Here is a 26,140-nt window from a genome sequence, read left to right on the forward strand (position 1 = left end):
ATTTTACTTTGCTTCCAAATTATAGATGAAAAAATTGTATTCCTCCCTGTGAATAAAACATTAAGATTTCAGATTAAACATTATGGCAGGATTATCAATCACCATGAAGATGGTGAGTCCCAAAATCAGCTCTACAGGAATTACAAAATGGAGAGAATAATGTTCCTAACAATAAATACCAACAAAAAATTAAAAAAATAAGCAAATAAAAAATACTGTGAGATATCCCTACAAGTGGCTGAAGGCTGATTTATGTATGGGCATTTAGGATGGGGGCTGAAGAGACAGAGACAGTGGCAGGAATGAGAGAATTTCTTTAGGAAACTTTAAAATTTTATTCTTACCTTTCCCCCATTTTTTTAAGGTAATATATGCCCTTTACCATTATTTCTATAGGAATAATAGCCTAGGCCCAGTAATATCAAGGCAACACCAAAGTTGGACTGAGATAAAAAGTACAGACTGGACATGTCTTAGGCTTTCATTCTTCTACTCCTCCCTCTCTCCAAAGCTGATTAAAACTCAGGACAATGCCTTTTCCCAAAGAGTTTTTTTTATTTTTTTTAAAGATTTTATTTATTTATTTGACAGAGAGATAGAGAGCACAAGTAGGCAGAGAAGCAGGCAGAGGGAGAGGGAGAAGCAGACTTCCCACTGAGCAGGGAGCCCGACGTGGGGCTCGATCCCAGGACCCCGGGATCATGACCCAAGCCGAAGGCAGCCGCTTAACCGAATGAGCCACCCAGGCACCCCTCCCAAAGAGTTTTAAACTATATGCTTGACCATGGGAATTGTCTCATAGACTGACAAAATTAATATAGAATAGCATTGGTTCTCTGTTGTCTGAACTTAGATGTCTCATTGTTGTAGGTTGAACTGTGTCCCCGAAAAAAATATGTTCAAGTTCTAACCCCTGGCACCTGTGAATATGACCATATTTGAAAATACAGTCTTTGCAGAAGTAACCAAGTTAAGATGAGGTCATACTAGATTACAATGGGCCCTAAATCCAATGGCTAGTGTCATTATAAGAAAGCCATATAAGGCCACCTGGGTGGTGCAGTTGGTTAAGCATCCGACTCTTGGTTTTGGCTCAGGTGCTGATCTCAGGGTCATGAGATCGAGCCCCATGTCAGGCTTTGCGCTCAGCGTGGAGTCTGCTGGGGACTCTCTCCCTCTCCCTCTGACCCTCCCCCTTTAGCACCACTCTCTCTCTCTCTCTAAAATAAATTATTTTTTTTAAAAAAAAGAAATCATGTAAAGACACCATAGAAAAACAGGGGTAAAGGTCATGTAATGACAGAGGAAGAGACTAGAGAAATGCAACTACAAGCTAAGGAATGTTAAAGATTGCCAGTATCCTTGCTAGGAAGAAGCAAGGGGAGTTCTTCTCTAGAACCTTTAGAAGGAACGTAGCACTGCAAACACCTTGATTTTAGATTCCTAGACTCCTGAACTATGAGAGAATAAATTATTATTGTTTTAAGCCACTTACTTTGTGGTATTTTGTAATGACAGCCCTGGGAAACAAATACACACATATAATTTCCCTAAACGATGGGAGGGACATAAACTGGGGCCTGGCTTTTGACCATTTTATGATAATAGATTACCAGACAAGAGTAGCCGACACTCCCAAGGGCATATGAGCTCACAGATGAAAATAACTTGACCCTGAAAAATACAAGTTTTGCAAAAGAAAAACAACAAACTGGAGGGAAAAAAAGTCCAAGGGCTCCTGGGTGGTTTAGTCAGAAGAGCATGTGGCTCTTGATCTCAGGGTTGTAAGTTCCAGCCCCACGCTGGGTATAGAGATTACTTAAATAAACACATACATACATACATACATACATACAAACTTAAACCAAAAATACACAAACACCCCCCCTACACACACACACACACACACACAGAATATTAGCAATAGAAAACAGGTACACAGGGTATTTTTTTAAAGACTTGAGTAGAAATATTACAAATGAAAAATGTAATAAACAACATAACTGATCACAGACTAATACTGCTGAAGAATAAATTGGGAAAATGGAGGATCAGACTGAGGTGTTCTGCCAGAAAGCAGCAGAAAAGATAAAGAAATAGAAATGAAAAATAAAGATGTGTAGAATTATATAAATGCCAAAAACCACACAATAGAAGATCCAGTGAGAAAGAAAATATGGACAGGAGAGAAATATTTGAAGAAATAATAAAGATAAATTTCTCAGATTTAAGAATAGTGGCACCATAGATCAAAAGTGTTCACAAAATGCCAAAAAGTAAACAGATAAACAACAAAACACAAACACAGAATGAAATATAAGAACCTCAAAGAGAAAAATCTGAAAGATTTCAGAAAGAGTATATAACCTAAAAAGGAGGAAGAATTGAATTTCCACCAGGTTTTAATAACATCTCTCCTCAAAGGATTGATCTTGTCTAACTTGAAAGATCTTGTCTAAATTGAAAACGCCCTGGATGCAGAGTTTAGCTGAAGGATAAAAATGATGCAAAGATAAGCAGCATTTATCACACATTCTTGAACATGAATAAAGTGAAATGTATAATATATATCATCAGTAAGTATTAAGAGTTAATATCAGATTTTAAAGAATTTAAAAAATTAACAATCCTATGAAAAATGGGAATATATAGGCCTGCATTTGTTGATACCAAAAAAAAAAAAAAAACATGATTAAATTTTTAGAGTAGTACCTAGTATAGAGAGGGTCATCTAATAAATTTTAAGAGCCTGATAATAGGTATTTTTTTTATTTAGCCGAAACCATGGCAAAAGTCAGTGGCATCCTGTTAGCACATTGCTGCAAAATACAAATATTAACACCAAATAATAGACTATTTAGGAAGTAAAATAAACCAAATAATAAATATTATAGGATACATTATGAATAAAATCAGTTGAATAAGGTTTTTAAAAACTAATTATTTCTCACTTATTTTGGACACAATCCCTCAAGTAAAACACAGAAGGCACATAACAATTATTGATATAATTGTGGATTTCCAAAATGCAAATATTTCTATATGTGAACATGTATTAGGATTTTAACCAATAGATGACACAGCTGGAGAAGAATCATACACATTTTTAAGAGCTTACCAAAAAAATAGTTTAAAAATATATAATATATATATACACATATATGTATGTATGTATGTATGTATATATAACTGGGATACAATGCCTCAAATACATATGAGAAAAACAAAGCAAAGAGAAAATACTCAAAAACTAAAATTCTATGACATTTTGCACAACTTGTCAAGACATTTTTTTAACTTGGTCATGAATGATAGAGCAAAAATATGACAACACTGAAAATTTTTATTTCATTCACAAACTATACAACAGCTTTATTGTTTTAGAAACACCGCAGTTAATTAAAAACATGGTCACCAAACATGATTTTTAAATCATAATCAAATAAGTATTAGGAAACATTATTTGATGCCATGTCACTAAAAATTTATTTTGAAGGAAGAATGCAATGCTCTTTTGGAAACTGTTCATAATAATAATAAATATATACATTATAGAACATAAGCCAAAGTCCCCTGTTGGGAAATATTCCCTTTTTTTATATTTTTCTCATATTAACTGCGGCATAATGTTTTAAGTAAAGTTAATGTAGTAAGCGATACAGAAACCAAAATTCAATTTACAAAACTAAAAAGCATCAAAAGAATTTCAAAGAAATTATATTGCCAAAGGCATTCCATCAAAAGTGTCAGGTCTGAGAGAGAAAGACCAGCAAACAAGACTTAAGAATGAGTGACTAATGAGTCAGAAGGTAAAACCAAGAGGGGATACACAGAAAATACAGTGAGAAAAACTTATGCCTGAGCGATGATCTTTGTCAAATGCTGGTCAGGTAAGAGGAAGACTAAGAACCAACGGATTTAGCAACATGGAGGTAGGTCACTTGTGACCTAAAGTACAGCAACAATTTCAAGAGTGATGGAGGTGAATGCCTGATTGACCTAAGTTCAAAAGAGAATTGTCCAAGAGGAAGTGGAGACAGTGAATATGAATGTTAAGCACCTGAGAAATTGTGCTACAAAAGGGAGTAAAATATGGGCAAGAGGAAGATTTTTTTTGGATGAGAAAAGTAACATGTTTGTATACTGTCATAGGTTAAATCATGTCCTCTCCCCAAAAATATGTTCCAGTCCTAACCCCAGAACCTGTGAATGTGACCTTATTTGGGAATAAGGTCTTTGTAGATGTAATCAAGTTAAGATGAATTCAAGCTGGACTAGGGCGGTCCCCACCCCCTGAGTGGTGTATTGGAAGAAAAAAACAGACTTAGATACACACAGGACAGAACACCACGCGAAGGCAGAGACTGGCCCAATGACTCTACAAACTAAGGGACACCTACGACTGGCAGCAGCCTCCAGAAGCTAGGAAAGAAAAACATGGAACAAATTCTCCCTCAGAGCCTCCAGTAGGAACCAACACTGCCAACACTTTTCAGCCTTCAGCCTTCAGCCTCCAGAAGTCAAAGAGAATAAATTTCTGTTGTTTGTGGTACTTCTTTTAGGCAGCCCTAGGAAACTAATACATATGCTGATGGAAATGACCCAAGAGAAAGCAAAATGTATTTACTGGTATAGAAGGAAATTGATGGGATGATATCCTGGAGTAAACAAGGGGAAATGGGTTTTAACGCACAAATGCGCCCGTGCACTTAAGGTAGGCACAGGTTACATTTATCTGTGGTAACAGGAAGGCTGGGATGCCGGCCACGTCAAGAAACCAAGTAAGGAAAAGCCGGGACACTCACCAGGTGCTACAAAACCACCTCATCAATGAAGTCCACATGCACATACAAATAAAGGTCACGTGGAGTGAACGCTTGTATTTACAAGAAAATGTTTAAGGATTTTACATAGTCTCTTCATTTAACCCTCCCAATCATGCTAGGAGGTGTACGTTATATCACCACAGATTTGCTCAAGTTCATCAGTCACCTGCTACCACGGAGACAGATCCGGTCCTCCTTCCAGGGGTCACTTCAAACCCTCTCATGATACAGTACACAATGAAATGGGGGTGGGGGGCACAGGATAGGAAAGCTCTGATTTGCCTTAGAGGCACAACTGCCACTGAGAGAGGAAAAGTAAACGCTTTTGCCAGAGAACCCAACGCAAACTCTCACAATCCGATGAGGAAAGTACCGCGCACGCCTCCGCTCCTAGCAGCCCGTGTACCTGCCGAGGCTGTGGGAAGCCAGGCTCCTGGGTGGTTTTGCCTGGGCGAAGAGGACTCTAAGGTGAAAGAGTTGGAAATTCCGAGCCTCCCAGACTTCCTACAAGGCGGGAGCCTGCAAACCCTGCAGACTCCAGCCCTGCTATTTTACAAACTGACATTTGGGCGGGAAGGCCGGGCCTCTGCGCCCTGAGACGGCAGCAACGACCAGGACCCGGCGCACAGCCGCAGGGTAGGCGGTTGACGCGCGTCACCGATGCCCCCCAGCCGCGCGCGCCCCCGCCGCACCCCCCCCCCAGCCGCGCGCGCCCCCGCCGGCGAGACCCGCGCAGCGCGAGGAGCCAGAGCTTGAGCTGAGTCTTTTCGCCCAGTGGAAGGCGAGAGGAATTTCGGCAACGGTGGAACCCTAAAAAGTAGTTAGGTTCAAACCGCGCCCTCTTTCTCGCTCCCCAGGCTTCCCTCCGGGACGCTGCACAAGTGAGATTCTTTTAGACATTTGGCCTAAAGAAATAAAACAGGGGCCTATTCGGTGCTTTGAGAACTTGGGCTTCACCTGCAAAACCTGGGCCTCCAGCCGCTCATCTGCTGCTATCTAAAGTTATTTTCAGTCCGAGGATTTGTAGAGTCCTTTACCAGACTCTAAGCTCCCACGGAATTGTGCTGCGGCTTCGCGGTTTTAAAAATAAAACGGACTAAAAAGTTGAATCGTGCCACATAAGCAGTGTCTTGCCATCAGTTTCTCTGCCCTGCTTTCATATGCAATTTTCCAACGTAGAGCTTTTTTGATAGTTTGACTTAATTCTTTTTTCTCTTAAAAAAAATGAAGGTTATTGATTTAAAACACTCTCCAAATAAAGTTTTATTGCCCGAAGTAAAGTGTTTTATATTTAAAAATACTAACTTGATATAATTTAATTTTTAATAATGGCTGTGTTTGGTTTACTCTACGAATATTCAAATAAATAGTCCAGAGCAAAAGCTGAAACAAGAAGTGCAAAAATGGAAGAGGGCTCAAGATCGAGGCATAGAAGGATCCTGAACTCACCTCTTCCCCCCAAACACAAGAAATCTACAGCTACATATGGAGAATTTCCCTCTGCAAGGGACTTTGAAAGCTAGCTGAACAGCACCTCCACAACATAGGAGAAAAGGGCCACATTGAGACAGGTAGAAGAGGTAGAGACCAAATCTTGCAAGAAACCCCACCCCAGGCTCAGCAGACCCACAATTAGGAGAGATCTCATAATATAGGGGTTGTCCCTGAGGAGGGAGGGATTTGTGCCCCACACCAGGCACCCCAACTCTTGGGGCCTCTACCAGAGAGACAAGCCCCCAAAATGTCTGGCTGTGAAAACCAAAGTTTACTTCCAGGAGAACCACTATAAATACAGAACAGAAAATCCACTCTTAAAGGGCTTGTGCACAGACTCACTTGCCACCCTCAGACCCCAAGGCAAATGCAACAATTCAAAAGGCAAAGGAGATTCATTTGCTAATCTTAAAAATATTTCAATTTATGTTCAATTGATACTGTGGTCATTGCAAGGATCTGGGACAATTTAAATTCTGACAAAAAGTGGAATTTCCCCTTGACTCGCGCATTTTCTAATTTTCAGTTATATAGAAGGTATGTGACACATTTATTCATATACATGAATCCAATATGCTTATATGTAACGAACTTTCTATATATTGAGATATACATGTTTAAAAGACAGGAAACATTTGTGTTTTATCCTTTCCTAGGTATCAGCACACAATAATAAATGCTTGTTGAGTGAATGTTGTCACTTTTTTTCAAAAGTGCAAAAATGTGGGGCGCCTGGGCAGCTCAGTTGGTTGAGCGACAGCCTTCAGCTCAGGTCATGATCCTGGAGTCCCTGAATTTTTTAATAAAGAAACAAAATGATCTATGTAGAAAATCTGATGAAATCTTCAAAAATTAATAAGTTTAACTTGGTTGCAGGATACAAGATCAAAATACAAAAATCAACTGCGTTTCTATATGCTCTTGATGAACAATGAGGAAGTAAAATACCATAAATACCACTTCCCATGGCATTAAAAATATGAAGTATTTATGCATAATGCTGAAAAATGTGCAAAACCTCTACACTGATAACTATAAAAAATTGCTGAGAGAAAATAAAGGTCTAAGTAAATGCAGCAATACCATGCTCATGAATTAGAAGATTTAATAATGTTAAGATGTCACCTCTCCCCTACTTAATGTATCAGTTCAAAACAACCCCAATCAAAATACCAGCAGGCCTCTTGGAAGAAATTGGCAACCTGATGCTAAAACACCTATGGAAATGAAAAGAACCTGCAATAACCAAAACAACTTTGAAAAAGAATACAGTGGGGGGGCTTCAAACAAAAAGCATAGTCCCAGAGGAGTTCCTGGTGCCCCTGGGAATAAAGTCTTATTTACAACTGCTGAGCAACGCCCTCCCTCCCCCAGGTGGCACCCACAGCTCTCATAGCACGCAGCTGACAGTGGCTCCAACATGGCCTCCCAGCCGCTGACACACCTTAGGGTTCTTTCTTCTGTTCAAATCATTGAGAACCTATGTTTTTTGGAGAGACTGCATAATGGCAGTCAGTCCAATCTGTTCTTTGTTTGTTTATAATAACAGTTCGGTGGGATTTGTCCATCCCATGAAATGCCTGAATAATAGGTATGGGAATGTGTGTGAGAACGACAACAAAAATTTTCATAAGGTTTTGCATAGGAGGTGAAGAAACGGGCCATTTGCTGCTATTTCCAATACTGAGAAGTAAGATTAAGAGAATAGCAATCAAATTGTAGTCAAAGCCATGTGGCAGATAGCAATTCAGAAGTCAGTTAAATTCAGGACGCCTGGGTGGCTCAGTCGACTGGGCGTCTGCCTTCGGCTCAGGTCATGATCCCGGGGTCCTGGGATGGACCTGCATCGGGCTCCATGCTCAGTGGGGAGTCTGTTTCTCCCTCTGCCTGCTGCTCCCCCTGCTTGTGCTCTCTCTCTTTGACAAATAAATAAAATCTTAAAAAAAAAAAAAGTCAGTTAAATTCAAGGAACTTGCAATAGTTTGGGAGGGCTGGACCAAGATACTGTCCTTGTGAGGAAGGGTCCAGGAGCTATGCTAAAAGACAAAAGAATATTAATATTCTTTCATTTCCCAGTACCTCCCGCTGTTTAAGGTGTTGCATCCCCAGGTGCTTAGGTTTTCTTCCTATCCTTCCATTGCCACAAAATTAATGTGTCCCATTCCTGTAACTATAACTTCTTTCAAATTGTCCTCCACTCTCACCCAAATTTTTCATCTAGAAGAATCAGTCAGAAACAAGAGATCCAAAGGGGTTTTTTTTATAAAGACCCGCTATGTCCCCTTCTTTCTGCCCATGTGGGCCAGTATGTGGGAGAGTACAGACCCAAGGTGGGACAGTAAGAGCTGGAATACTATACAGTATATGCTCTATGATTTCCCATGGGATTTTCTCTGTTTCAAGGAACTTTCAGTAAGAGGGCCAGAATGCCCTTATGGCCAGAAAAAAAACATCTCAAATAACTCAGACTTTGTACTGTCATCTTTGAAATCATCTAAGATTGGCTTGATAGAATTCAGGAGCAGTTGAGCCGTAAGAGGGCCAAACTATGGTCATTCCTCTTCAAAAAACATTACATGTCCCTCCCCCTCATCTCCTAAGCTAACAATCCAAAGTTCTAAAAATTTGCATGAATTCTCCCCATAGGGGTCACAAATTTCCCCCTTTTGCATTTGGTGTATATGTGTGTCTCTGTAAGTGATGTCTAAAAAGGATCAGAACCTTCCTCTAACCTGGGATGGATCTTAGTACCAATTGTTTCAACAGGGCAGGCATAAGGCTAACCATCAAATTGTCCCTTCAGCCCCCACCCCAAGGAGTAAGAACAACTAAGTTATCTACCATTCAGGCAGCTACCGTTGACCCTACTTCCCAGTATACGGCCTGCAACCATCTCCCTCCTCAGCAACAGGGAACAGAGTGGATACTTATTTATTGCTTGATTGAATAATTGAATAATATGGCTGCTACTAAATCCCAAGGATGTCCCTCAAATCATATTAAATGGGGAAGCTCTGGTCTTTCCTATTCCAGAAAGCCAGGTCTTGTCAATATTCAGTCTTTTTTACTGAAACCATCAAGAACTATGAAAGGTCTACAATTTTCCTTACCTGCTGGAAAACAAGTTAGCCTGCCACAATATCATAGACACTGGCATAACATTTGAGACTCCTGGGCTAGAGACAAAGGACCACTTATTAATCGCAGCAATAACAGCAACCAGAGTTGCTGGCTCCCCAAGCCCCAATTCCTACAGGGCAAAGCAACAATGGCTAGGTAATGCTGGCACACTCAGTGAGTTGGGCTCCCTGAGAGAGACAGCCCCGGTCTTCTCTGAAAACACTGCTAGCAAACCTTCTCATCTATTTTCCAGTGAGAGACATTGTCTTTATTATCATGAACAGCCAACAAATCTGCCCTCTGTCCCAGAGAGAGATGCCGTGTTTTCCAAAGCTATTTGCCGTACAAATCTCCTTGGAAAGGTATCCAGAACAAAATCTATCAGAAGATATGCAGAAACAAGAGAGAATCATGGAGAACTATCTCCCAACAGCTCCATCAATACATATTAAGTCAAAATGGATCATAGGCCTAAGTGAAAACCTAAATCTATAAAGCTTCTAGAACAAAACATAGAAGTAACCAGGATGACTTTATAGCCAACAAGGTCAAGAGTCCAAAGAGCTTGACCCACATAGAGGCACCTTGCCTAGAAGATTTAAGGAGGCACTCCCTTTTAGGTCCTGAGCCTGCACTTGCACAACCCAGAAAGTACCTCCTGAAATTTGTGATTATCCACTTGGGCTTGCCATAATCTCCATGCTGCATCTTTTTCCATTACTGATAGTTCCAAATTTGTTTTCCTTAAGTATCTCTGTAAGTCTCCCAAGTGGCATATGAACTGGGAAACTAATTTAGCTATGCACCATGTGACCTCCTGAACCAGAGTAACCGTAAAGAAAATTCCTTAAAAAATGCAATTTTCGGGGCTCCTGGGTGGCTCAATCATTAAGCATCTACCTTGGGCTCAGGTCATGATCCCGGGGTCCTGGGATTGAGCCCCGCATCGGGCTCCCTGCTCAGTGGGAAGCTCCCTGCTTCTCCCTCTCCCACTCCCCCTGCTGTGTTCCCTCTCTTGCTATCTCTCTCTCTGTCAAATAAATAAATAAAATCTTTAAAAAAAAAAAAGTCACAAACAAGGTCTTAAGTAGAGGCATGTGGATAGACATGAAATTTTCCATATCACACGTAATTACCTACTAGAAGACATCACCACAGAAGAAGCACCAAACAACTTAGTAGATAAAACAATATAGCTAATTGATGTTAGCCAAACTTTGTCCTCATTCATACGAACCTGGCACAGTGGGTGCCAATTGTTTCAACAGGGCAGGCATAAGGCTAACCATCAAATTGTCCCATGAAGGCTTTCAGCAGCCTGTACTCTTTGCTTCAGGTTCTCTCTTGAAGGGAGATGTCCCCACATGAAAGAAGTGGTCACAGTAGGAGAGATGGGGCTACACATCAGTCCAAAATCATGGATTTCCTCTTACCAAAGCCAATCAAGCTACTGTTGCCTCTGAATATCCACCATGACAGCAACAGAGGCCAATAACCTAGTGTGACATTATTCCTTGAGGAGACCACCTACCTGGCCATTTGGTGGCAGGTTGATTAAATTGTGCCCATTCCACCCTGGAAGAACCAGTGAAATATGTGGGTCTGGAAACCAAGGGATAGAAGCAGGAGATATCCCAGTTAGCATCATTCCCAATAACCACTAAGGAACTTTGTTCTTTTCTTCCTGCAACTCTGGACTTCGAAAACTTAAAAGTCTAACTCCCCAAAGGAAAAAGCAAGCCTCCTATTGAGCTACAAGCTAGAGCTGCCAGGGCTGCCACCTAGACATCCCAGGATCCTTGTATCTAGGAACCAGGAGGCTGGAAGAGGAATCACTGTGTTTACAGGCATAAATAATACTGATCAGCAGGGTAAACTAGAACTAATGTTACACAATGGTAGCAGGGAGGAATATATGAAATTTGGGTGATCCGCTTGAGTGCCTCTTGGTACTCCCTTTCCCAATTACAACTGTGAATAAGCAAATGCAGCAAACCTAGCCTAAGAATTGTGTGGGTCTAGGGGTCAGACCACCCAGGAGTTTGGGTCACACCACCAGGTAAGCTGTCATGACCAACAGCGGGGATAGCCGAAGACAAGGAAATTTAGGATGGAGGCGGGGAAGGGAATGGATAGTGGAGAAGTGTTTCAGCCCCCAAACCAACTGCAACAGTGCAGACTGTAATTTGGCCCATAAACCTCCCTCTTTTTAAGTTTATTCTCAGGAAGAAAGGTCCATAGGAGCTGTGGAGGAGCTGCGCCTGAATGTGTAGGAGAACTACATGTGAAGCAAAGCATGAACTGTGACAGCCATGAAGACCTCACCTGTGCCGATCACATCTCCCTTCAAGAGAGAACCTGAAGCAAAGAGTACAGGCTGCTGAAAGCCTCCAGCTGTGGATAACTTCAGGCTCTGTCTCAGCCTTTGAGCTGAGTCCACTTGCCTCCTTGAGCATCCCCCAGCCCATAACTGAGCACACAGTGATATAAAGCCTTGCTATTTTGGCCAATGTAGAACTCCTCCATGGGCATTCTTTGGACTTGAGATCTCCACTGGGCTTCCAGAGACTTTCTCACAGCTATGCCACAGTCTGATGCTCGAAATCTTTTTACTTAACCCTCCTTCCTCCTCCCTCGCCTTTCACAGGTATCAGATCTGCATCATCATCTGAAAGCTTCCTCTGCCCCTCCTGCTCCTTCTCTCCTTTAACTTTCACTGTTGTAACCCCCAATAAATCTTTCACTTATAACTCATCTTGGCATCTGCCTCCTGGAGGGCCCAAATCAACAGAGACCTAAATGTAAAAACAAAAACCATAAAGCTAGGAGAAAACATGAGAGAACATATTCGTGATCTTGATATAGGCAAAGTTGTCCTAGACAAGACACAACTATAATATGAGTTGACTGGTACTTAGACAAGTGCTAACTATAAAAAAAGAAGTTTATAAACTGCACTTCTTCCAAATTTGAAAATAAATTATCTTTCAACAAATGAATACATAAACAAGCTATGGTGTATCATTACAATCATTAATACTGTTCAGCAATAAAAAAAAGGGAACTATTGATACACAAAACAATTTGGATGAATCTCAAAGGCATTATGCTCAGTGAAAGAACCCAATCTCAAAAGGTTACACACTGTATCATTCCATTTATATGACATTCTCAGAAAGACAAAAACTGTAGTAAGGGAGAAAAGATCATCAATTTCCAGGGGTTAGAGGTGGGGGATTATTTGATCATAAAAGGATAGCATAAGGGAGCGTTTTGGCATTATGAAACTATTCTGTATCTATATACACGATGATTATATCCATGCATGTGTTAAAATTCACAGAAATGTACACCAAAGAAGTCAATTTTCCTATATGTAATTTTTTAAATACAAATTACAAAAATAATCCCCCATGTATTGATGCTTCGCTTAAAATTATTCAGTGAATGAATGTTTGGAACTAAAGTTGCTGGGGTATATGGTAAGGGTGTGTTTACTTTTGTCAGAAGCTGCCAGGCTGTTTTCTAGGGTGTTCTATATCTTCATTGGGATAGTGGTCACACACTATGTACCTTTGTCAAAACTCATCAAACTGAGCACTTAAGGTGGCTGCAATTTATTTTATGTAAAATATACGTCAATAAAGCTGATTAAAAAGAAAATATTTTAAATTATTCCTACATATCAAAAACAAAAGATTTGAACAGGTATTTCATAAATGAATGCATAGCATCAATAACATTATTTCTCATTAAGGCAATGCAAATTAAAATACAGTGAGATACTGCAAATTAAAATACAGTGAGATACCACTACATAACCACTAGAACTGCTAAATATTACTGAATACCACATGTTCTGAGAATATGGAACAACTGGAATTCTCATACGTTGCTCATGAGTGCATGAAATGACAACACAATTTTAGAAAACATTTCGGTCATTCCTTACAAGTTAAACATAATCTTACCCTCTGACTGAGCAAATCCATTCCTAGGTAATGAAACATGTACACAAAAAGACAAGAGCATGGAATGTTTAATCATAATAATACCAAACTTGAACCGTACAAATGTCCATCAACAGGACGACGAGTAACCAAACTGTGTCACAATCATAGGACAGAATGCTAATCAGCAATATAAATAGCAATCACCGCCACACACAATAACCTAAATCTCACAGACATTATGTTAAGCAAAAGAAGCCAACACAAAAGTGCAGATACTGCATGATTCCCTTTATATGAATTTCAAAAACAGTAAAACTGATATATAGTGATATATATTAGTCAATCTCCAAGATGCCCTCAATGATCCTTGTCTCCTGGTTTTCATATCCTTGTGTAGTCCCCTCCTACACTGATCCATGTCTGGCCAAGCGACTGATACGATGTTAGGGGTAAAGGCCAGAACTGAAATAAACATTGTGAACACTGGAAAAATCTTAGAGTCTAATAATTGACTCCTCGGAATCCCAAGGATTTTTAAAAATCTAAAGCTTAGATTTTTAAAATCTTTTTCTTATGCTTATAAATATCTTTTGATCAAACATGGGTATCAACAATGGTATCTACCTTATTTATGTCAATTCCTACAGTTAAATTTGCCACCAAAAAAAAAAAGAATTCAGAATCAGAAGACTCTGAGCATTTCAAATATTTTAGTGTACTTCTTTCCACTGTTAAATTTGTATTGTAAAATTTACCTGAGTTGGATGTTGGTTTTCCTTCACTTCTACTGTTTTATTAGGAACAGAATCTTTCACTTCAACGGTAGGCTGAATGGGTATTGAAACAATATGATTAAGACATGATGTACCTTTCATACAATCTGTAGTTAAAAATTCAAAATAAAAATATAAAAGTTTTACCTTCACGTAAGGATATCTTTTAGAAGAATCTAAAAAGCAAAATGGACATACAGTTAATTATATGTAAACATGAAAGCCAACTAAACATTCATGCAGTTAGTACTAAGCTGAATCCTCATGCTTGGCTCTGAAAATGATTACATTAGGTTTTGGTGTTCTGTTTCTGGAGATAGGAAGGTGGTTAGGACAGCGACAAGAGAGAAATAAGAACCCATTATAAATATTGAAAAAAATACGAATATATGTTCAACGGAACATGCAGTTAGGATTTCAAAGTAAGATTATGTTTCAAATGACTACAACTAAAATAGAAAAGTGCACATATACCAATGTGAACATGCTGATTGATGGGGAGAAAAGCAATTTTTAATCAGAGGAACAAATCATGACCCTGAGAGAATAAGCGTGAAAGCCAATGGTAGAAGGCAACAGCACATCCTTAATGCAGTACAGCAGAATCATTTATACCCTTATCCTACAAGTATTTACCATGTTCTTCAATTTGCCCCATAATTTAGGCAGTACACAGTTGTGATGATAGTTCAATTGAATGCATAACTTAGTTTTCATCAGAGAAAGTGTTATGAATTCATCAGCTTGGATATACACTTGTAGGATAATAGTTAATAAAAGTATTCATTTTTGCCCATACCCATGTGGCCTATTGCTATGCCTACATTTCTTGTATCCTCTAGTTTAGCCATCTTAAAGTTTCTTGATCCACTCATGCAAGAAGGTATATAAAACACATCTAAGAAGTGATGTATAATAAGCTTTCAATATGGAAATATGACTACCAAAATGGACAAAATCAATTTAATTGCCACAGAATTTTTAGATACTGAAAATCATTTGTATTTCAAAATCAGTGTCATACTTACTGATAATAACAATTTTAGCATTTAGGGAATGAACCCTATAATCTCTTTTGTTTCCAAAATTAGTTTGATTTGGTACATCATGTTAGTCTTTAAAAGGTTTTTTGGGGGCGCCTGGGTGGCTCAGATGGTTAAGCGTCTGCCTTCGGCTCGGGTCATGATTCCAGGGTCCTGGGATCGAGCCCCACATCGGGCTCCTGGCTCAGCGGGGAGCCTGCTTCTCCTTCTCCCTCTGCCTCTCTCCCTGCTCATGCTCTCTCTCTCTGTATCTCTGTGTCTCAAATGAATAAATAAAATCTTTAAAAAAAAAAAAAAAAGGTTTTTTTGAAAACAGCTATATCAAAAAATTAGCTATCTTAAAAAAAAACAAAACAGCCAAAGCTTCCAAATTCAGATTAATCTCATTTGAATAATGAATACCAATAAAACAGAGATCTTTGATGTCCCATAGATCTGAGGAGGATGAATGAGTGGCTGTTTTACCCCAAGTTTAGCACTCCATCTGCTTTCAGTATTCTTTGCGGAGCAGCTATAATTTAATCTGTTTTAGTGCAAATACACTCAAGACATCTAAAGTGAATTCTCTGGAGTTTCCTCATCAACTCCAAAATTTCCTAGCTAACACGCCTTTCTTTCTTTCCTCCTTCCCTTCACTATCAACCTTCTTCAAAAGTAATTTCTGGGGGCACCTGGCTGGCACAGTCGGTTGGGTGTCTGGCTCTTGATTTCGGCTCAGGTCGTGATGTCGGGGTCCTGGGATTGAGCCCCGCATCAAGCTCCAGGCTCAGCAGGGAGTGTGCTTAAGGATACTCTCTCCCTCTCCCGTTGCCCCTCGCCCTGGTCGCTCTCTCTCTCTCTCTCTCCCTAAAATAAATAAATAAATTCTTAAAAAAAGTAATTTCTGGATCTATGGTCTTGATTGTTCTGCTTTTACATCCCTTTTATTATGGATTATCTCCACCACTTCTTTCCTCTTTGTTTAGCCATAATATCTTACATCTATAACCTCTATTTCTGTATCTCCTTGCTCCCCTCTAGCTAAAAACAAAATAATGCTTTTCCTTGATCCTATTATGTCTTGAACTATCAGTGGCCTTTCCAGATTTCTCTAAAGAGAAGTCTACATCCTTGCTACGGTGCACATGACCCAAGGACCACCAACACTGGCATCACCTGAGAAGTCAGAATGCAGAATCCCAGACCTGCTGCTCACAATGTGCATTTTTAATAAGGTCTCGGATGATTCACTAAAATTTGAGAAATTCTGGTCCATACTGAGTCTGTTGCCACATTCCCTTACCTTAACTTAACCTTTTGGAAAAAGCCTCAAGTTCATCACTATCGATTCTCCAAAACTGAAAATGTATTAAAAGTCATGAACTTTCGGGGTGCCTGGGTGGCTCAGTTGTTAAGCATCTGCCTTCAGCTCAGGTCATGGTCTCAGGCTCCTGGGATCGAGCCCCGCACTGGGCTCCCTGCTTGGCGGGAAGCCTGCTTCTCCCTCTCCCACTCCCCCTGCTTCTGTTCCCTCTCTCGCTCTCTCTCTCTCTGTGACAAATAAATAAATAAAATTTTAAAAAAAGTCATAAACTTTCTAATGGACTTTTTATCAGGGCTAAAGCTTCCTTGATCTCCCCCTAACTGACCCTGCTCTCTTCTTCCTTCCAATTCTCTTATTTTGCACTAAATGATACTATCTTATGAAGTGCCACCACTTTATATGACATTAAGATATATACATTTATAGCTGACTAGGACACAGCTCTGCATAATCAGCTACGCCGGTCTTTAATGTCTTCCCAACAGTGAGGAAATCAGTAAGAGTGGAAAAATTTTGGCATACATCTCTGACAAACTTTGGTGCTGGAAGCTCACTTGATATTATTCCTGCATTTCAAATACTCTGCTCTTCCTTTTAAAAGAATTATTTTATGTTACCACCTTCCACTATAAAGAGCTGCTTTGTCCTTCATTTACTCCCGGTACTCTCCGCCTTTCTCATCATTCCCTCTTTTCCTCTTATTTCCTGATGTTCCTTAGGTCTTAGAGTATCTTGAAATGGAACCAGTCATTTAGCTCCTTCAGTGGCACTCTCAATTTAATCCGTTGCTGACACCTGATAAGATATACAATTGATCTCCTTTTCACATTTTTCTTCTTTCTATGCATTTAATAGGTGATTTTCTTTGGATATTAGATCATATCAGTATTCCCATTTTAAATTAACATTCTATCAAGTGACTTTTTAAGAAAATACAATTCTTACCTTCTACCTGTTCATTTAATATACGTGGTCCTTTCTGATCCGCAGCTCCAGATAAATGTTTAACGTCTTTCTTTGGAAGACTCTCAGAAATACTTTGTTAAAATTAACATAAAAAATGAGCTGCATAAAGACTTCCTAATCCTTTTCTAGGAAAATATCTGAATTTCCAACTTTAACAGCAATCAGACTTACAGATAACAAAAGCATGTATTGAAAACCAAAACATCTAAAAACCTCATATATGCTTTCTAGATCAAGTGTACCTTTTAATCTACATTTGCGCACTGACTCTGTAAACTGAACATGGAAGGCCAGAGTAAATACTTTCATAGACAGAAGACTGATTTATATGTACATTTCAACAGGAACTAACAAAACACCTAACTCTCCTTTGCATTTCCCACCAAAATAAAAGGACATTAAAAATATGTAGTTAATCAAATTCTTTAATAAGTATATTTGCTACAAATTTAAACTGTTCCTAATGGCAGAAACTTTTTCAGTGCTAAAGTAAGATACTTGACATGATGAGAAACCTTGGAGTATATCATGTTGAGTATAAACAGAACACTGTGGTAGCTGCTGTTTCATTTAGATAAACAGGGCTTGGAATTTTTATTGATAGGAGAAATGGTTGAATGAAACGGCAAAGTAGGAAGAAAAACTTTTCTTGAAATTATATTTAAATAATAGCAAAAATTTTAGATGCGGGGATGAAACTCTTCAAAAAGTATAGTAAGCTTTCATAAGGGAAGAATAAGAACATTTATTAATTACCTAAAATGTACCAGGCACTTATTTTAGTATGCACATTTTCTTTTCTACACACAACAATAACAATGATTATGACAATGGGGTGGATCTTCCTGCTTCCTGGTCATTCCCAGACATAAGAGTGAAATGATGAATAGATGTGATCCATGGTTCTCTCCGTCTAGAATGTCCTTCTCCAAGACCTTCGCACGACTGGTCCTTGTCATCCGCCACTTGGCGGCTCTTGCCACATTCAGAGAGATCTTTCCTGACTAACAAAATTCCACTCCCATTCTCAACCCCATCCTAATTACAAACCCCCCCAAAATTCCCTAACATTTCCATTTTCTTTATATGAAGCACTTACAGTAACTTACAATGGATTGTTGTTTCCTTATTTTTTTCTGCTCCAACCACTACAGCCTAACGCCTCAACTTACACAGCCTGGTACGTAGCTGATATTTAATAACAGAAATGTATTTAAGGTCAAAACATTTAAAATAATCTCACTGAGGGGGTGCCTGCATGGCAGCGTCAGTTAAGTGTCCAACTCTTGATTTCAGCTCAGTTCATGATCTCAGGGTCATGAGATCAAGCCCCATGTCGGGCTCCGTGCTGAGCATGAAGCCTACTTGGAATTCTCTCTCTCCCTCTTCTTCTGCCCCTCCCCACCCCTCTCACACGCTCTCTCTCTCTCTCTAAAAAATAAATAAAATCACCTCGCTGAGAAGGTCTCAAGTACCAAGTCACTATACTGTCGACCCTTACACAATGCAAGGGTTAAGGGCGTTGACAGCCATGCAGTCAAAAATCCACATATAACTTTTGATTCCCCAAAAACTTCACTACTAATCTCCTATTGAACTTCCTACTTTAAAAGCAATTAGACTTAAAAATAGGAAAAATGTAAATTAAAAACCAAAACATTTAAATAGAAGACCTCGTACATGCTCTCTAGATCTAATCTACATCTTAATCCTCATTTGGCCATTGACTCTGTAAACTGAGCATGGAAGGTCAGAGAAAATCATAACCTGATGCTGACCTTACCAATAATGTAAAGTCAATGAACACATTTTGTGTGTTATATGTATTATATGCTGTATTCTTACAATATAAAGAAAAGTTTATTAAGAAAATCATAAGGAAGAGAAAACAGATTAACAGTACTGCACTGTATCAAAAAAATAAGTCTGTGTGTCAGTGGACCCACAATTCAACCTCATCCTGTTCAAGGGTCAACTGTATACCTATACAATGTCACTGAAACGTAACATACCCCAACTTAGAAATCCACCTTCCCGTTCTTACTTTCCCATTCTTTTCTTGACACTACTGCCATTTATTTTACTGTCCTTCAGAAATCTTCACATTTAAAAAAAAGTGTCCTCAATATTTAATAAATCACTAAATACGGCTGTGATCTTTTTTGTCCTATATTTCTATAGCAGCCTTTACAGTACACAAAGCATTTTCAAATTTGTTACCACATTTGTTCATTACACATACCTGAGAGGTAGGTATTAGTACCATTTTTATGAATGAGGTCACTAACATTCAAACAGGTTAAACAAGTTTTTCTGGGATCCCACAGCTACCAAGTGACAGAACCAGGATGCTAGCATATCTTTGACTTCAAATACAGTGCTGGCACCATTGTGTAGCACCTGCCTGTGCTAAGAGATCAGGTCCTTTTTACCTCCTTCCATAGTCTGTCACCTTAGAATAGGTCATCATCACTTTATACTTATGTTTCTACAAGTATGGCTGCCACAAAGATACTCAATGCATACTATTTTAACTATCCAAAATGGCTTTTACCTATTAAAACACCACGAAACCAGGGACACCTGGGTGGCTCGGTCGGTTCTGGGATCTAGCCCCATGTGCACAGTGGGGAGCCTGCTTCTCTCTCTCCCTCCGCACCTCCCCCAGCTCATGCTCTCTTTCTCTCTCTCTCTCTCAAATAAATAAATAAAATCTTTTTTAAAGTAAATAAATAAAACACCACTAAACCAAATTGTTATTATAATCCCAATGCTCCTTGTAATCTACTTGACTATCCAAACATAATACTTTCAGGGCCCCTGGATTGCTCAGTCAGTTGAGTGTCCAACTCTTGGTATCAGTAGGGCTCTGCGCCCAGAGTGGAGTCTGCTTCAGATTCTCTCTCCCTCTCCCTCCTGCTCACTCACTCTCTCTCTCACTCAAATACATAAATAAAATCTTTATATATATATATATATAAAATACTTTCAAGTCCCAGACATTAGCTTTTCAAGTTCCAAGTTGTAAAAAACTATAATCCAAACTTTCTAGATCTCATCAGGAATTTTGCACATCCATATACACCACAGAATCACATCTGGTCATAGGTTGGCCTGGAGTAATTCTTTAGTTTTTTGGATAACTTAATTTCAAAACCCAAACTAATTCCTTATCACTCCTAAGCCTCAGTTTTCTGTAATAATACTACACAGCTTTCATTAAGTTAAGCTTGCAAATCAGCAGAACTGTATTATGCTGTATTATTATATTTAGCACATCATTATTTTATGAATTACAGGTAAAAAGTATAAGGAAATAGTTTTTATGGGCAAATGCAGAGATGACAGAGTAAAGTCTAAGCATCCCTTTTATGCTTTAACATCATTCAATGCTTATATTTTAAAATAATAAGAAAACAGCATCTCAGAATCCCATGGTGATTCTCCATCTTCCTCTTCTCCTAATCCTAATGCTGACATCATAACTATAAAATACAGTCACAGATACATTAATGAGAACATGTATTATTATGAATTTTAAACATATGTACAAGCTTATCCCCACTCATGAATATTTCAATAAAATAAAAGTAATAGCAGTAAAGATTTCCAGAGGGTTGAATTATTTTCAGGAAGAAAAAGTTGGTAGTAGTCGGGATACTTAAAAAGAAAGACAGCAAAAGAAAAATATCTTAATGAAATGCATAACATATCTGGATCTACATACTTTCAGATTTCTTTATACTAGCATTTGAGCACAGGAAAAAATTCATAGATGTTTACTAACTTACCACTACTATTACTTTTGTATGCTCTATCAGCAGAAGTCAGATTGTCCTTAACTGTTTGCTCTTGTGGAGCACTTTCAGTAATATTAATACCATTGTCCTTTTTTCCAATTGCCAGCTGCACCTCTCCTTCCTATAAAAACAACACAAAACAAAAAACCAACTTCAGAAAACATCACATGAATTCACTTGTTCACTCACTCACTCAGAAAGACAAATACATACCGTACCTGTCAAGTCATAGGCACTATCGTGGGAGAAGCTGGAATTATAAACGACAGAGACTGCCCTATATGCTAATATGGCTAGAGATGGACCAAAACAATTAAGAACAGAAGAGTATCATTTATTAGTTCTACAGGTGAAGTGAATAAGGCACAGTGAAGGCACAAAGGAGAAAAGAGTTGCATATGGGAAGCTCAGGAAATGCTGCAGATAGGGCTGTATATTGACAGACAGACAAGGTGCACAAGGAGGGTGCAAAGGACATTCTAGAAAAGGTAGAATGAGCGAAAGGATGAAATATGAAATAACGTAGTAAGTGACGACAGCTCCGAATGTGGCAAAACTGGAACACAATTTTTGGGAATGGGATAGAGAGAGATAATTGGAAAATCAGGACTGAACCAAAAAAGGCAAGTGTCATGCTAGAATATGAACTTTCTTCTTCATGTAATGGGGATCTACTAGATAAGCAGAGGAGTTACATCGTCAGAAAGATATTTTAGAAAGGTCTGACAGCAATGTAAAGATGAACATAAAGGAACCAAAACCAGAAGAGTATTTCAAAACTATACGTGAGAGAGTGAATTATGATAATAAGATATGAAAAATGGTAAGCAGGGACAAAATACTGAATGTGGTGATTTTTTTGTTTTGTTTTTTACTTTTTTTTTTTTTTTAAGATTTTTTATTTATTTGTCAGAGACAGAGAAAGCACAAGCAGGAGGAGTGGCAGGCAGAGAGAGAAACAGGCTTCCCGCTGAGCAAGGAGCCCAACTTGGGACTCAATCCCAGGACCCCCGGATCATGACCTGAGCCGAAGGCAGCTGCTTAACTGACTGAGCCTCCCAGGCATCCCTTTTTCTAATTTAAATTCAACTAAATAACATATAATGTATTACTGGTTTCAGAGGTAGAGATGTGGTGATTTTTTTTTTTTTAAAGATTTACTTATTTTTAGAGAGAGAGTGTGTGTGCGTGCAGGGGGAGAGGCAGAGGGAGAGGAAGAGAGAGAATCCTCAAGCAGACTCCCTACTCAGTATGGAGCCTGACACAGGGCTTCATACCAGGACCCTGAGATCATGACCTGAGCCAACATCAAGAGTCGGATGCTTAACCAAGTGAGCCACCCAGGTGCCCCTGGATGTAGTAATTTCAGGGAAGTTTGGGATCCAGGATTTTTCCTGCTTCAGTGTTTCAGTGGTACAATATACTAGGATGGGGAAAACAAATGACAAAGCAGATTACAAAAGGTCAGGGTAGAGGAATGGGTCAGAAACAACGTCTTCAATCTGGGACATACTAAATTTGAAGCACCCAGGAGACTTAAGGAGAAAGTTTTAGACAAATACATTTGGAGTAGGAAAAAATGACAGGAAAAGCACATGATGTTAATAAAACATAAATATCTATATGTGAACCTACACAGAGCTCTGAAATTTTCAGAATAAAAATAAAAGCAGGGGGGAAAAAACCATGGGATTCAATAGTTCATTTATATACTTCAACATTAGTTTCAAGGATAGAAAATATACTTTTATTAATATAGGCAAGTTAGTGGGCACCTGGGTGGCTCAGCTGGTTAAGCATCTGACTCTTGATTTTGGCTCAGGTCATGATCTCAGATTTGTCAGATTGAGTCCCAAATCAGGCTCCATGCTCAGTGGGGAGTCTGCTTCTCTCCCTCTCTTTTCCTCTCCCTCTGCCCCTTCCCCGACTCTCTCTCTCTCTCTGAAATAAATATTTAGAAAGAAAATATATATATATAGGCAAGTATTAATTTCTGTAATGAATAGCATTTTTAAGATTAATAAAAAGATTTAATTGCAAAACAGCAATTCAAGATTTTGTAAGAATACTTTTCTAAAAATTAATTTTAAAAGATTTAAATTGTAGAAGAGAAATACTTATGGGATTATAGAATTTTGAGGCATCTTTAAGTACTACTACAATGTACGAGAAAAAAATATATATATGTAAATATATTTATAAAACCCTATTTTAAAATTCACATGATTTTCTTATTCCACTGTGAACAGCATACTAATAGCTCTAATTTCCTATCTATGAATATAGGATGGTAGTTAAAGACTGGGGAAAGAATCTAGTATTAAAAAATTAATAATCATGATCATCCAAGTTGAAGGTTTTAAAGTCTCCAAATACATGTATGATTATCAAGCAGGACCCAATATTCACATGAGGAAAGAAGAAAGGGACAAAAAAAAAATCAAATCACCAGTATTTCTGAATTTCAGATATGAAAGAATTCACATTTTAAATTTAACAACTATGGGGGCGCCTGGCTGGCTCAGTCAGAATAGTGTGTGACTCCTGATCTCGGAGTTGTGAGTTCAAGCCCCATGTTGGGTATAGAGATTACTTAAAATTTTTTAAATCTAAAACAAAAATTAACAACTATGAATACTAAAGTTTCCTGAGAATACTATAAAATGTATCTACTATTGGAGATATTTGAAAAAGTAAAAATCATCTTCCAGAAATAATTCTGTATACTCTGTTGGCAACCTTTCCTTGCTTATGATTCTACAATGACAAACAGTTCATATTACGAAAAAAACTATAAATTGTGAGTTCATTCATTTGATGTGTGTCTGTGTATCTATTAAATGCAGACACAATTAAAAATAAATTATAAATCACAATCCAGAAACAAAATTCTGTATTTTTTCTTTCAGAGTGTTGCAGCTTAAAATTTATTTCATTTATTGGATAAAGATTAAGAACCTCACTTACATAATCAGAAATTTCAGTTTTAATTAATGAAAAGACTAAATGTTTACTTATTTCCTCTCTTTAGTCTCAAAAAGCTCTAAAACCTACCAAGATTCTACCACACAGGAAGTTAAATCAGAAACCACAAGAAAGGGCACCTGGGTGGCTCAGTTGGTTAAGTGTCTGCCTTCAGCTCAGGTCATGATCCCAGGGTCCTGGGATTGAGCCCTGCATCAGGCTCCCTCCTCAGTGGGGAGTCTGCTTCCTCGGCACCTCCCCCTGCTCGTGCACTCGCATTCTCTCTCTCACAAAAATAAATATATCAAATCTTAAAAGAAAAGAAAGAAACCACAAGAAAGACAATGGCCAAAAATTCAAAATTCAGAATAAATCTGATTAAGGCCTAAAACAGATTTCACTTTGCATTATCTATAAACACAGGTTTTGCTAAATTAAATATAAGATAGCACACTTTATTAAACTTAAATGGAAGGATAAAATTTTCTTCCAGTTCTTCATAAAAGTCAGCTGTAAGTCATTCAGAAGAGTCTAAGCATTTTTTTTATTACTTGACTTTGTTTTCTTATTTTGCACTTAAAATAATTTCTACCATATTTTGTAATATAGAGTATCTGCTCTCCTTTAGCCTCACTACTGCTGTTGTGTTTTTATAATAATCTCTCTCAACTCTTCAATCTTTACATTCTTCTTGCCCTTCTTAAAAGAATTCTTCCCCCCACCCCCTCCCTCCTCTTCACATCCATCTAGCTGTTCTTTCCAGTTGCTTTCTAATTCTCTCCTTCCATAATGGCATACCTAAGAATTGTTTACTCCCACCAACCTTTATAAATCTCAATGTGGTACTTACCTCTCTGTTGTTATTACATTATTTCCCCTTATGATCTTGAGGACTTCGGTTTTTTCCTAAGATTCTTTTCATTATAAGGATCAAGAGGATGGTATGTGAAAAAAAAATAGGGAAAAAAGTTTAAAACAGAACAACTTACCTTTATCACACCATGGCCTGCTAACGACTTGACAGAAGGTTTTGAAAAAGCAGGACAAGAAAAGTCATTGGCTTTGAATGGTGGTTTGTAAAGAAGTCCAACTATATTTTCATCTTCATAATCAGAATTATCGTGCTCAGATAAAGTTCTACCTCCTAGTGTTATAAGGCCACATTTAGTTCCCACTTAGTAAAAAACAAAATAAAAAGAACATGAAAATATCTGTAATTTCGAATTACTGAATAATACAAAAATGGACAAAAATCAGTGACTAACAGGTCTTCAAATAGCTTACCATTCTTGAATTGCTCAGAAGCATTCATTAGCACTCTTAAGTTTGGTATTGGGACAGTCTAGAAAAAAATTAATAGTTTTAAGGATTACAAGTATCACATTTGATAAAAGAATTATAATATCCCCCATTATCAAATGAGCACCACTACACAGAGAACCCAGGTTTTGCAATCATTCAAATGGAGATTCAAATCTCAGTTCTGCCATTTACTAAGCCTATATCTTCTCCTGGGATGAGGATTATGAGAGATTTAATAGCTAGTCCCAAAATGTTATTTTCCTTACCCCTAACTGATTATTATATAAATTCTTCCTCAAAAAGTTAAAAATAAAGCTACCCTACAACCCAGCAATTGCACTACTAGGTGTTTATCCAAAGGATACGAACATAGTGATCTGAAGGGGTACCTGCACCCCAACAATTTACTTTATACTGAAAAAATTAAATTCTTTACTAAAGTATTTATAAACAAATAATTGTAGAGTGAGAAAAGTCAGTGTTATTAGGGATATACTATGAACGAAAGCCTCTGTTTTAGATATATTTATAATATATATGTAATGTATATATTTACAATATATATGTAATATATATATTTATAATATGTAATTCAA

The 26,140-nt window shown here is 38.2% G+C and overlaps 2 protein-coding genes across 16 annotated transcripts in view; both read right to left on the minus strand.

The window, feature by feature from the left end:
- LOC118555525 (ankyrin repeat domain-containing protein 26-like) overlaps positions 1 to 26,140 on the minus strand; it is a 511,611-nt gene that overhangs the window by 297,258 nt on the left and 188,213 nt on the right. The gene's annotated exons all lie outside the window — the stretch shown is intronic.
- LOC118533187 (ankyrin repeat domain-containing protein 26-like) lies at positions 2 to 26,041 on the minus strand. Of its 3 annotated transcripts, XM_078075243.1 has the most exons (6): positions 25,527 to 26,041; positions 25,232 to 25,416; positions 21,270 to 21,399; positions 14,314 to 14,342; positions 14,149 to 14,220; positions 2 to 46 (listed from the first exon to the last, which is right to left on the minus strand). In XM_078075243.1, the coding sequence occupies exons 1-6, from the start codon at positions 25,552 to 25,554 to the stop codon at positions 20 to 22; spliced, it is 471 nt and encodes a 156-aa protein (XP_077931369.1). In that variant the 5' UTR covers positions 25,555 to 26,041; the 3' UTR covers positions 2 to 19. The 3 variants fall into 3 exon arrangements, with proteins under 3 accessions (XP_077931369.1, XP_077931368.1, XP_035944176.2); XM_078075242.1 differs by having other exon boundaries at positions 14,149 to 14,342; XM_036088283.2 differs by lacking the exons at positions 2 to 46; positions 14,149 to 14,220; positions 14,314 to 14,342 and adding an exon at positions 20,786 to 20,963 and having other exon boundaries at positions 25,527 to 26,040.

The sequence above is a fragment of the Halichoerus grypus genome, chromosome 6 (assembly GCF_964656455.1).
Source record: "Halichoerus grypus chromosome 6, mHalGry1.hap1.1, whole genome shotgun sequence".
NCBI classification, from domain to species: domain Eukaryota; kingdom Metazoa; phylum Chordata; class Mammalia; order Carnivora; family Phocidae; genus Halichoerus; species Halichoerus grypus.